Source organism: Muscardinus avellanarius (genome assembly GCF_963383645.1).
Source record: "Muscardinus avellanarius genome assembly, chromosome: 11".
In the NCBI taxonomy this organism is placed as follows: domain Eukaryota; kingdom Metazoa; phylum Chordata; class Mammalia; order Rodentia; family Gliridae; genus Muscardinus; species Muscardinus avellanarius.
Genome location: NC_137797.1, coordinates 110,350,543 through 110,362,559, shown reverse-complemented (window position 1 = coordinate 110,362,559; position 12,017 = coordinate 110,350,543). Strand labels below are relative to the sequence as shown.

Below are 12,017 nucleotides of genomic sequence, written 5' to 3'. Positions count from 1 at the left end.
TTCAAACACTTACATCTTCTAAAATGGTGAAAAATCAGTTTCCCATTTTTCAAAGTACACATTTTCTTTATAACCAAAAGCAACCCTTAGAAAAGTAATGTGGTTGGATTTAGTTATCTGGGAAGTCTGCAGGATCAAAGTCACTATGATTATATCTTGGAGAGACCCTGAGTGGCTCAGTGAATTATGTTCAAATGCATGTTTTGCAGACTTAAATATACAAAAAATTAACATAAAATTTTATGATGTTTTTAATTCAATCATTCCTCTCCATCAAACCCATTCCTTACCTATTGCAATTCCCCAACTCAAAGAATATTACTGCCTACTAGTTCTGTGATCAGATCTCTTTTAGAAACATGAGCACTGTTACTAAGATACTTTAGCCATTAATATCTGTTAATTGTGCCAACAAGCGATAATGCAAAGTTTGAAACACTTTTAAATAATTATGCCTTATTAGGAACAATTTGGCTGTATTAAATGTGCCTTTTATGTAAATCTGTGCAATTATCAATTTAGGAATTGAAGAGCTAAAATTATAGTGTGCTTTTCCTAAGAAAAGAGATACAGAAGATAGTCACATATATTTGTACTTGAAGAGAAAGTTTACCCAGAAGAACTTCAGGCAGATATGCAGATCAAAATGGATTGTCATTATTTTCCAGGACTGCAGTCATAAAATATTGTCCTTATTGTTGTTGGCATTTCCCTCTGTTTTAAGATTAGCCGATATCTGCAAGCCTTTGGTAGGAGATACGGAGGGATCCAGACCAATGGACCACGGAACACACACACACACACACACACACACACACACACACACACACACACGTGAGGTGTTTACTCACAGAAACAAGTCTCTCTCTCTTGTTTAGAAAGACAAACATGTTAACAGCTCTCCCTAGCAGTGTTTAGAGTTTGCAATTTTAGTCTATCACGATTGGTTCTCAGATGACACCGCAGACAATCAAAATCAAAGCTGCTTTAAGAGACACCTGTCCAAATTTTAGTCTGCATTTAACTTAGAAGTTACCTTCATCCTTACAAAGGTCGGTTAAATCACAAGATCGCAACCATCACCACAGTCCCCTGCTACATCTGGGTATCTCTCATGAGCTCTCCCCTGCTGGAATCCCCAGGAGCCAAGTGGACCGTGGTGCCAGCCCTAGACGGAGACTTCTCTGGAGTGGGCTCCATGAGAGCCTCTCCCCACCTCCCACAACGCCTGCTGTGTTTACTCCTATGGGCTTTCAGCAAGTCACCAGCGGGCTGGCCAGCCCACCTGTGAATAATTCAAAAGAACCACTGTCTCCTTTACCCACGAGCAGACGGAAGAAACATTTAAGTTGGCACAGACAAGTTTCTGCCTGGGCTTCTCCTGCGGGGGTGGGAGTCACAGGGGAAAAGCAAAATGAAGTCAGGGGAATTGAGCTGATCAGTTGAGCCGGTGCATGGATGGTTCCATTTTCTGAGGCACATTTGTAGGAAAAATTTAGTCCCTGGCAAAGACGTTAAGGTTTGTGAGATGCGGTTACCAAAAGGTCGATGAAGCTTTGGTTTGCTTAAGCAGTAGCAAGAGGTGCTCTGATACGGCAGGAGTCAAGTTAGGCAGTAGGAGGGAGAGGAGAAATTAGGACATGATCATACAAGAAAACCTCATGGAAATGATTAGGATCACTTGGGGGTTTCGTATAATAAATGTACATTTAATTATGGTTCCATGATATGTTTGATTGGTGACATCTTTGAGCTTTTCTTCTGGGAGTAATCAGGGTAGGTTCTTTTTTTTTTAATACATTTCTTCCTTTACAAGAATCTAGTGAAAGAAGAGTCGGTATCCCCATTTTATGTAATTAGGGAGCTCAGAGCAGGCTAATGGATTACCTTGCCTACTGTCCCACAGGTAGAAAGCCATGAGCTTTGTTTTGACGTGGTCTGTTTCCACTGTAGATGTCCAAGAGCCCTTGTGTCCAAAGAAAATAATCAGGAAGGGTGAGAATGGGTTCCCTCACCAGGAAAACATCACCAGTACTCTTCCCCATGTCTGAACGGGAATAGTGCAGAAGTATGGCGCTCTGTAGACGGCAAACCATCCTGTCTTCAGCACTAATCGACCTCTGTGTTGATCACACACTCAAAGTTAGACATGCACCAATTTGGATAGATAGAACGTTGCCTAGAATGCACAATGGTAATTTACATTTTTGGGAGGAGAAAGAAAAATACGAGTGCCCGTAACTGCTCTCTGTCTCTGGGGTTTACGGGTGTGCAGAGAACACCATAGATCCTGGGTCTGCTATTTCCGAGCCCTAATTTCAAGTTAATGCTCCCTGTCCTGCTACCTCAAAAAATATAAATGGGATGAAATACACTGTAGTTACTGCCTCTTTCCTGTGCTAGATCCTTTACCTCTGTAGCTGACATTTCCTTTCTTCTAAAGCAGGGCTCGGTTTTTGACAGTATTTTAAAGATGCTTGATGGCTAATTAGTCATTTAATGTCTATTCACAAGGAAAAGTGGTAAAACAAGTACTTGCGAATGGAGCTAGAATTGAAGTTTCTCTTTGTGTCAATATAACCGACTTGATTTGAATGTCTGTGAATCGCTCTAAAATGTTTTTTTCTTTGTATGTCTCTAGATGTAACCTTCCTCCCTTGTCAAGTGAATATACTAAAGACGTTGGATCCAAAAGCCATTTGGTGACAGCTAACCCCAGCATCATTCGGCAAAGGTGAGGGTTCACAGTTTCTGTGTGGGGGACTAAAGAGGGAGGCTTCGGAAGTTAGACGTTTAAAGGCAACGAACGCAATTCTATTTGGAAAACAAAGAGTAGAGCCATTTGGACAGACAGGGAGGATGAAGGAGGAAATCGTAAATAAAGTAGGCAGGATTATGGGAATCCAGGCGGTGTTTCATGCATCCTCTGGGATTCTCATCTTGCCATCAGAAATCATAGAAATAACACAAAGCAGAAGCATCCTGGGTACTACCTTCCAGCTTGTTGGCTTCAGTCCCAACAACTTAGAGACGGCAGCTGAGAACTGAATGAATAAAATAAAGATAAGGAAGCAGCCAGTCTGCTGCCTAGGCATGCGTTAGAACAGCGGTGGGCCAGAGGGCACACAAGTGTATCATTATACTGCACTGATTCTGTTATGTCATATCAGATTGGGGAGAGCAGATGGAAACGTCTTATATCAAATCTAGACATCCCAGCCGCTGGTCTAGGGGCTTCTGAGGGCCAGCCTCTGGTTGCCGAAGCCTGTTGGTGAGCTACTGTGGCAAAGGACTTTTCATTGTAGAGAATGAGTGGATCTCTGAGGATGGAGGAGTCGGGCATTGTCTTGAGGACCTTCCTAAGGATCCAGTGATGAGGAATAAATAGCCAGATGTTCTGGGTCCAGGTACTTGCTATCTAACGGTGCTCTGCAGGTGAACAGCACGTGTGTTAAAACTCATTTTGGTTCATGTATAAAAATTTTCATAGAATAGATATCTAGAAATATAATCATTTGTTCATTTTGAGGGATACAGTGAAATTACTCCTTCCAAAAGGTACCATTTTCTTTCCATAAGGGGTAATGTTGTCTGTTTTATTATATTGAAAGCAAAAGTATTTGTTGTTAATCTTTCAAGTTTTTATCCATGGGTTAAGTAAAAAATGATACATTTTTTTACTTGCATTCACTTCTGAATATAAAAAGAGACTGAGTACTGACTATTAGCATTTTTTCTGCCAATTACTCGTTTGTATTTTTGCCTATGTATGCCTTCTTCTTTAAAAATAATTTCCTATTGATTTATAGTGATAAATAATATTACACATATTAAGTCATGTTCAGTGTCTGTAACAAATAATATTTTTCTTCTTTGTCACATATTTAACTTCTGTGTAGTTAAAAAAAATCTTATTTTTTTTCTTTTGGTACTGGGGATGGAACCCAGGGGCATTCAACCTTCAAGCTACACCCCTAGTTTTTATTTTGAGACAGGGTCTCAGTAATAAGTTGCTGAGAATCTTGTTAAGTTGCTGAGGCTGACCTCAAGCCTGCAATTCTTTTTCCTCAACCTCTCAAGTACTGAGATTAGAGGTGTGGTTCACCATGCCCAGCATAGTCTAAATACTTTTGTGCAAAAATTTTGTTGTCTTTCTTTTGTTAAAAACATACTTTGGGTATTTTTTCTTGCCCTCATAATCCCTTTTTAAAAATATTATTCTGTATCTTAGTATATCTATAGTTTAATATTTCATATTTTAAAAATATCCATGTGAATATATTATTTTTAACAATAATTTTATTGTTTTTAAACAAAAATGTATGTACTTTATAAGAAATTAGAAATTACAAAAATATTTTTGGATTAATCAAAAAATTTTTTACTTTTAAATAGTTATAGACTCACAGGCTTTTTCTTGCAAAAAAAAAAAAAAAAGGGAAAAAGAAAGTACAAGAAAGACCTCCTTTTTACTCTTTAGCCAATTTTCCCCAGAGGGAACACCTTATATAACCATAGTCAACTACATTGATTATTATTTGAAGTTTGGAATTATATAAATTTTAAGAAGGAATACAAGTTCCTGTGGAGGGGACGGCACACCCAGTATGTTATATCCAGGAACAGAAAAGCTGTTTTCCTCCTAGATGTGTGCAGAAAGGTGGAGCCGTGTATGGTGGTGCACACTTGTAATCCCAGTACTTGGGAGGCTGAGACAAGATGATCACAGATTCAAAGCCAGCCTCAGCAGTTTAGTGAGACCCTGTTTCCAAATAAAATAAAAAATAGGTCTGGAGGTGTAGAGCAGAGGTTGGTGGTCCCTGGGTTCCATCCCCAGTACCACAAAAATAAAAAATAAAAAGAAAGTTGGAAAAATTATGTAAAGCAAGATTAGGGACAGGGAGAACAAAAGGGAGAAACACTGTTTTTGAGGAAAAAATATAAATACAAATCAAGAAAGGATAGGGTCAAAAATTAAATACAGGAGAGGAAGACATCTTGGTGAGGACTTGGGTTCAAGACACGGGCAAGCAGGAAGTGTTGTTATTAGTATTGGCATATGTTTAGGTGCCATTTATGTGATCCAAGTTCCTGTACTTTTTATTGACATGGTCTTACTGAGTCCTCAGAAAGATCCTGATCCCGATGGGTAGGAATGGTTGTCTGGTCCCGTTTTCTGGGTGGAGAGAAGGGAGGCTGCTCTGAGCTGGCAGCAGAGTGTGTTGGATGGTCAAACACACTGCTATTGTCCTTTCGCTGTCTTCGCTGCACTTGGTAAGTGGAAAGAAGAAAGGAGCCTCCTCACAGGGCCCCGCTCAGCCAGAAGACAGCTTCTAACCCCTTGGACTTCAGACAGTTTTGTTCAAATATCCTTCAAAATATTGTCTTTTTATTTTATTTTTTAACTTTTTATTGGTGCACTGTAGTCATACATCTTAATGGAGTACAAGATGGCGGAGGCGCACATGCACACATCGCCCAATTAGCCCTGCCCCTGTTCCCGCCCCATTCTCTCCCCTAAAGCCATCATTTCCTGGGACACTTTTTTTAGGGAGGTCGCCTTAGTTTAAATTGTTGCCAAAGATAGATTCTAAACACATCACATATAATGCAGAGACTTTAAATTCATGCCATCAACATCTTAGAGGCTCCTTTGATGTTACCTTTCCTCTTGTCAAAGACAGTGTTCTTTGTCAAATTAATTTGCTAAGTTAACTTTCTTTTTAATTCAAGTAAATGTTGGGGTGTCACCCAATATAATCATCTTACTTCTGACATTGAATCATTCAACATATAAATAAAGTTTGGGGAACTGCCAAGAGTTTGTCTTCTGGCTACGGTAAAACACAGCACCTCTGTTTCATTTAGATAGTCTTGCCTTTAAAAATCTCTTTTCAGGGGTTATGCCCTCAGAATCTATTTTGGAAGTGATTTTTGTTGGCCTGGTGGTTCTTACCCCCTAGAGCAATGCATTGCTATAACATTTGGGATAATAGGTATGGCTTTCTTTGGTGAAGTGGAAAAAGGGAAATTATGAACGTGAATTTGGAAAAGAGAGAGCTCTCTTCGTGTGTATGTGTGTGGTTCTGGGGATGGAACCCAGAGGCATTCTACCTTAGCATTACACCCGCAATCTGATTTTATTTGTTATTTGGAACCAAGGTCTCACGATGTTGAGATTCTTGCTACTTGTAGAGGCTGTACTCGAACCTGCAATCCTCCTGTCTCAGCCTTCCAAGTACTGATATTACAGGTGTGCGCCACCACGCCTGGCTAAAGAGGAAGTTCTTTCGACTGGCAGATGACTCTTGAGCAAAATTAGTTGTAGAGACATATATGTATGGAAGTTGAGGGCCTGGAGACTCCTGGGGAGAGGGCAATTAAAATGGGGACCTCTCAAGAACAGAGCTGACTCATTCAACACGTTTTCTGAAATCAACTCTGGCACAGGGAAGACAAAGTTGGAAAAGATGGGACTCACGCCCAGCATTATTTACAGCCAATGGACACCTGTGGTCTTTGCTTCCATGGCAGTACTCTTATAAATTTCAGGGACCCCTTTCCTCAAAAATACAAAATTTTTTCACATATGTGCAAGTCTTCATTTTTCTCAGATTTTCCAAGGGCTTCGTAAGTCCCAGAGGGTTAAAATCCACTGACCTCAACTGTTACGGTCACATACCTGCACGTATCACCCAACCAGCCCTTACCCGCTCCCCATCCCCTCCCCGCCCCCTCCCTCCTTCCTATGCTTGCTTTAGTGATAAGCTTTTAAAACCAGTCAGAAAGAATAGATGACTTGCAAAAGAATAATTATACCAAAAATGGACTTCTTCTAACAGTAAAAAGGGAAGTCAGAAAGCACTGAAAAAGTATTTTCTAAGCGCTGAGAGAAGAAACTGTCAGCATGGAAATGTGTACTCAGCACATTTTTTATTCAATAGCTATTTCAACCAGCGTTTCAATAAAAAATGGTTTTTATGGTACATTTCTGTTTCAAAAAATATTCTGAAAAAGAGAGTTGCCTCCATAGACCTTTACTGAGATAAATTCTTTTCTTTTTTCTGTGTCTTTTTTTATTTGGTACCGGAGATTGAAAGCAGAAGCATACTATCTCTGAGCTATTCCCCCAAACCTACTTATTTATTTTTTATTCATATTTTGAAACAGGGTCTGGCTAAGACGCTGAGGGACCTCACTAAATTGCCAAGGCTGGCCTTGAACCTGTGACCCTCCTGACTCAGCCTCCCAAGTATTGAGATTACAGGCATGTGCAACCATGCCCGGCACCTGAGAAAAATTCTAAACAATGGATCTCAGGAAGAAAGGAAACCTGAATACAAAGAAATTGCTAAGCACACAGATAAAATCCAAACAAACCCATTCTGTATATAATAATACATTATTTTTACATCTGATTTGTATGGTCAAAACAAAAGACAATAAAATATGGGGAAATGGCTTGAGCTAAGCAGGGGAGGCCAAAGATGCGGGTTTTAAGCTCTGGCTTAGCTCCTCTTTGTGTGTTGAAGTATCTTAGGCTGTTTCCCTGGATCTGGGACTCAGATAGGATGGTGCTGAGCAGATGTGGCTCAGCCTGTCTACAAGGTGACCAGCGACTGGGCTGGCCGGACATTCTTTATTCATGGGTTTCTCTGTGTCACGCCTGATGGCCTAGGGATACAGGTGGTGTGGCATGATAGCGCCCCCTCAGTGCTGGTGTGCACGGAGGAGAACGGCAGCCATTGGAGTGAACTTGGGTGGGAAGTAACACAGTACCCTCGGTGGCCTTCCTGGGGCGTGACGTAGTGCCCCTTTAGTGACCTCAGGAGGGGAGTGATGTAGTGCCTCTGTCACTGTCCTCTGTTGGTGCAGCAGTCACAAAATCTCACCAGGTACCAGAGGGGAAGGGTTCCTACGTAGAGCCACCCCGCATGGTACAAGGCTGAAACTCACTCCATGAGAAGAGCCCGTATGCTAGAAGATGCTGTGGCCATCTCTGGAAAATACAGTCTGCCAGTCTGCCCTTAAGCCGTGGCAACTTCTATCCCTCACGTATTCAAAAGAAGTTCAACTACTTCCTAAAGGCCTTTAAGATCTGTCCCGCCAGTCATGAGATGGCCAGACGTTTGAAAGAGGAAGGATATCAGCAACAAAACCAAGAAAAGGATAACGTATCAACAAAAGTAAAGCTGAGGAGGGGTCAAACATCCAACAATGACTCTGAAAACTCTAATATAATTAGCAAGCCACTGCGAAGGCTGATAAACAGAAATTATTTTAAAGTAGATTTTTTCATTATTTTTCTATAAATCAACTTTAAAAACCAAAGGGAAATTTCAATGTGTGTGTACACACACACATGCGCGCGCGCACACACACACAACACATACAACACAGAATGGGTAATTTGAAAAAAACTACAAACTATAAAAATACATAAAATCTAGGCATGATGAACACACCTGTAATCCCATCATTTGGGAGCCTGAGACAGGAGGATCACAGATTCGAGGCCAGCTCCAACAACTTAGCGAGGCTCCATTTTTAAATAGAAATATTCTACGAGTAGGACTGAGGTGTAGCTCAGAAGTAGAATGGCCCAGAGTTCCATTTTCAGTCCACCCAAAATATCACATCAGTGCTTTTGTAACTTATATGCATATTGGCCAAATATCTTCAATGAATAATCATAGTATTCATGATTAATTTTAATAAATGTTGCAATATTTGTGGAACAACATCAGGTAGAAATAAACATTATTTGTACGCTTCAATATGAAAACTCTATGCATAGAAAAATCTCTAAAAAATGAATTGACATTTTCCTAAACATAAGTTCGTAACAGGAAAATTTGTTTTAAGTCAAGCAGCCCTTATAATTTTATTCTTTCTTCTACCATTAATGCAGTCCACTGGTCCATCAGCCCCATGAGTCAGAGGGGCAAAGAACAGAAATGAAGCCCCAAGATTGTGTGCGTGGGGTTCTGCCCTTCCAGATATATGCGCGCCTAACCTTAACCCCTGTTTTGGGTACTTAATTCACTGAGAAGATTCTCCATGCCATCGAGTCACCTGGTCCTGGAAGCAGGTGCGGTGAGCATCCCACCAGCATCTGGTCAGGAGCACCTGGCTCAGAGCAGCGACTGCGCAAATGTCCTCTCGTTTGCTTCCCTCGGAAGCTTTCATTCTCCACCTGAAATAGCAAAGCATAATTGCCACATAATTAAATAAATATTAGATCGGGCCCAGTTCTTGTACGTTCACTCAGGCCAACTGAGAGCAAGTTGTTCCCCAGTGAAAAAGCATGAGGTTATGGCCCAGAAAGGGTACTGGATTGAGCTTTTAACAGGATTTAGATCGACATGAAATGCACTGGGACGACTGGGTCAATGATTTGTGCCAGTTTTCTCCCACGTATCTTTCCTTGGCCCTTTTTATGTTTGCTTCCGTTGTGCATTTTTTCTTCATAGTAGACTGCTATTAAGTCCCAATTTCAGGGAGAAGAGAGATGAACAGAGCAAACCAGTAGGTCAGTACTGGCTGCGTGATCTAAGGTACGTTGCTTATCCATTGTCTGAATGGTGGAGAAAACCTACCTGCCAGCACCAGAATTGAAAGTGTCTTATATGTGCATGGGACTATTTTTTTAAATTAATTTCTAGGAGTCTAAGAGAGAATCAAGGGCCTGGTTTTGCTTCCAGAGTTGGGTCTTTGAGTATAATTACAGGAATGTACTGAAAGAGAGGAGAGGAGGATGATTAGGGGCTGGAGAAGGCAGAGAGGTATAGAAATCTTTGGCAACCAAAGGCAGTTGGGTTGTAAAGATCAGAAATGTTTAAACTCAGGATTAATGGTGAGGAAGCCAGCATGTTTCTGTTGCTGAGACTCAGAATTGAACCAGTGCGAGAACTGCTACTTGGCAGAAGAAGAAAAGCAATCAAAATTCAGCAGAAGAATGACTGTCAAAATGTAGTTGAATTGGAAGCAGAAGAAAGAACAGAAGACTGAAAAAAGCATCGTGTATCTTAGTTGCTGAGCAGAGAGCTGAGGTGGGAACCATCTTGAGCTTGCCCTGGAAGTTGCTACTGCCGGAACCGAGTAAGTCTTGGAGATCAACTCCAGCGAAGAAGAAGCTGAATCCTCTGGAGCTAGAGATTGCAGAAAACCAACACAAAGAAGCAATCACAATCTTTTCTCCACGCTCAAAATCCTCAAGATTGAGAATCCCAGACTGTACAACCAAGTCGCCCAGCAAACTACTGCAGCTGCCTCTAAATTCATCAGGACCGAGAAGCTTGCACACCCTTCCTCCGGGGACCTGAGCGACTACAGCTGACCTCATCAAGACCATGAGCTTACAAATCGTCCCAGCAGGAGCCTGCATGTCAGCGGGGACACCTCTAGCAGCAACCAATACTAGTGGGGTCAGTGAATTAGGCCATCTCTCTAGAGGCAGGGGCTAAGGATACAGTCAAATACGTCATAAATGTAATCAGCAGACAGTTTCTAGGGAAACTTGGGTGGGACACAGAGTCAACAGTCCACCCTGCCCCGGCAGGTCTCAAGTGATAACCACTGGGCTAGCAGTGGTATGTCCTTGGGCCAACTCAGGCAACTTTGTTTCAGGCTTGGGAGGCTATAATTTCTCATCTAGTGGAGCTTGGGTGCTGCAAGTATGGAGCCCTCTAGGTCTCACAATATTGATGTTGTTAGAGCAGCAGCAGTGTCCCTAGGGCTAAATAACTCAGCTAGCCATGCCCCAGGCACAGAAGGGTACAATCTCTCCCCTGGCTACAGAGTTTCGGTCCTTCCCGCAGGGAGGGCTAGTATGGTTTCACGAATCATTGCTGGCAGAACAATGGCGGTGTTTCTGGGACAATTTAACTCAACCACACTGCAGCCTGGGAATTATACAGTCTCAGGCCCTGCTGAGTTTGGGCCTGGTGAGCACAGAGAGACTCCAGATGGTGCAGTTATTAATATCTTCTCTAGTTATTCTCATGGAAAGAGACGAGACGGTCATCACTACTTATTAGTATGTATGCGCTTATTCTTCGGTACGTAAAAAGTACTTGAAAGGTATTGTCGAGTTTGTATTTGTAATTAATTTTACTGGAGAGTGTAAATTACACAGATTAAATTAACATCATTTCTGAAATTACTAATTGGGTTGTACTTGATTATAGATAAGTTAAATAATCACATATACTTACAAAAAGAGGTTTTCTTTCCAACTTGAATTCATAACACGCCTGTAAGTTTTTATGACTAAATTGCTTTAATTTGTTCAACGGAGCATTTAAAAAAACACAGAGCATTTGTATTGTTTGTATGCATAAACCACAATGTGCAAATTTTACTTGGGTTTCCACTCTGAGCTCACAAGGGAGCCGTCGTGTAACACAGCAGCACACACAAGCAACTCCAAAGTAGAAGCGTCTTTCTGATCAGAATCGCCATGTAAATTACAGACAAGAGCAACTGGCAAGCGACGTATCGCATTTGACAACTTTATTGCAAGGACTAAGGGAAGGCAGGCAGGCCTCCCCACAAGATTAAAATGCCGTGTCTTATTGAAGATGAGCTCACGGCTTTTCATTCTGTAACCTCTTACGAGCTCTGTTGGCTGCCGGGGAGCTGACATAGTTGGCACCGCGTGAGCAATAGTCAGCTCTCCACCACTATAATAAACACCCGAGGGAATCTGCCAATAAAAAGGAAAGGTTCCTTTTGGCTCACAGTTTTGGGGATTTTGGTTCATGATCACTTCACCTGTGGTGGCACTTCATGGTGGGAGCGTTTGCGGAGCAGAACCACTTGTCTCAGGCCACGCAGCAAAAAAGAAAAACAGGAAGGGGCTGGGGCCACAAAATCCCCTTCAAGGGCATGTGACCTCAGGACCGTCTACTAGGTCCCCACTCTTAGTGGCTCCACCACCTCCCAGTAGACAACCCAGCGGACCGCGCAGTTACACACCGGCATCTGGGGGACTTCCAGACTCCAGCAGCTGACAC

General features: G+C 41.8%; 1 protein-coding gene across 1 annotated transcript in view; it reads left to right on the top strand.

The window, feature by feature from the left end:
• The window catches only part of ST8SIA1 (ST8 alpha-N-acetyl-neuraminide alpha-2,8-sialyltransferase 1), a gene marked incomplete at both ends in the record, with an annotated part of 110,721 nt that overhangs the window by 70,813 nt on the left and 27,891 nt on the right, over nt 1-12,017 (top strand). The window contains one exon of the mRNA XM_080706222.1: nt 2,642-2,734. Within this exon, the coding sequence (XP_080562348.1) occupies nt 2,642-2,734 (93 nt within the window). The remainder of the gene's footprint in view (nt 1-2,641; nt 2,735-12,017) is intronic.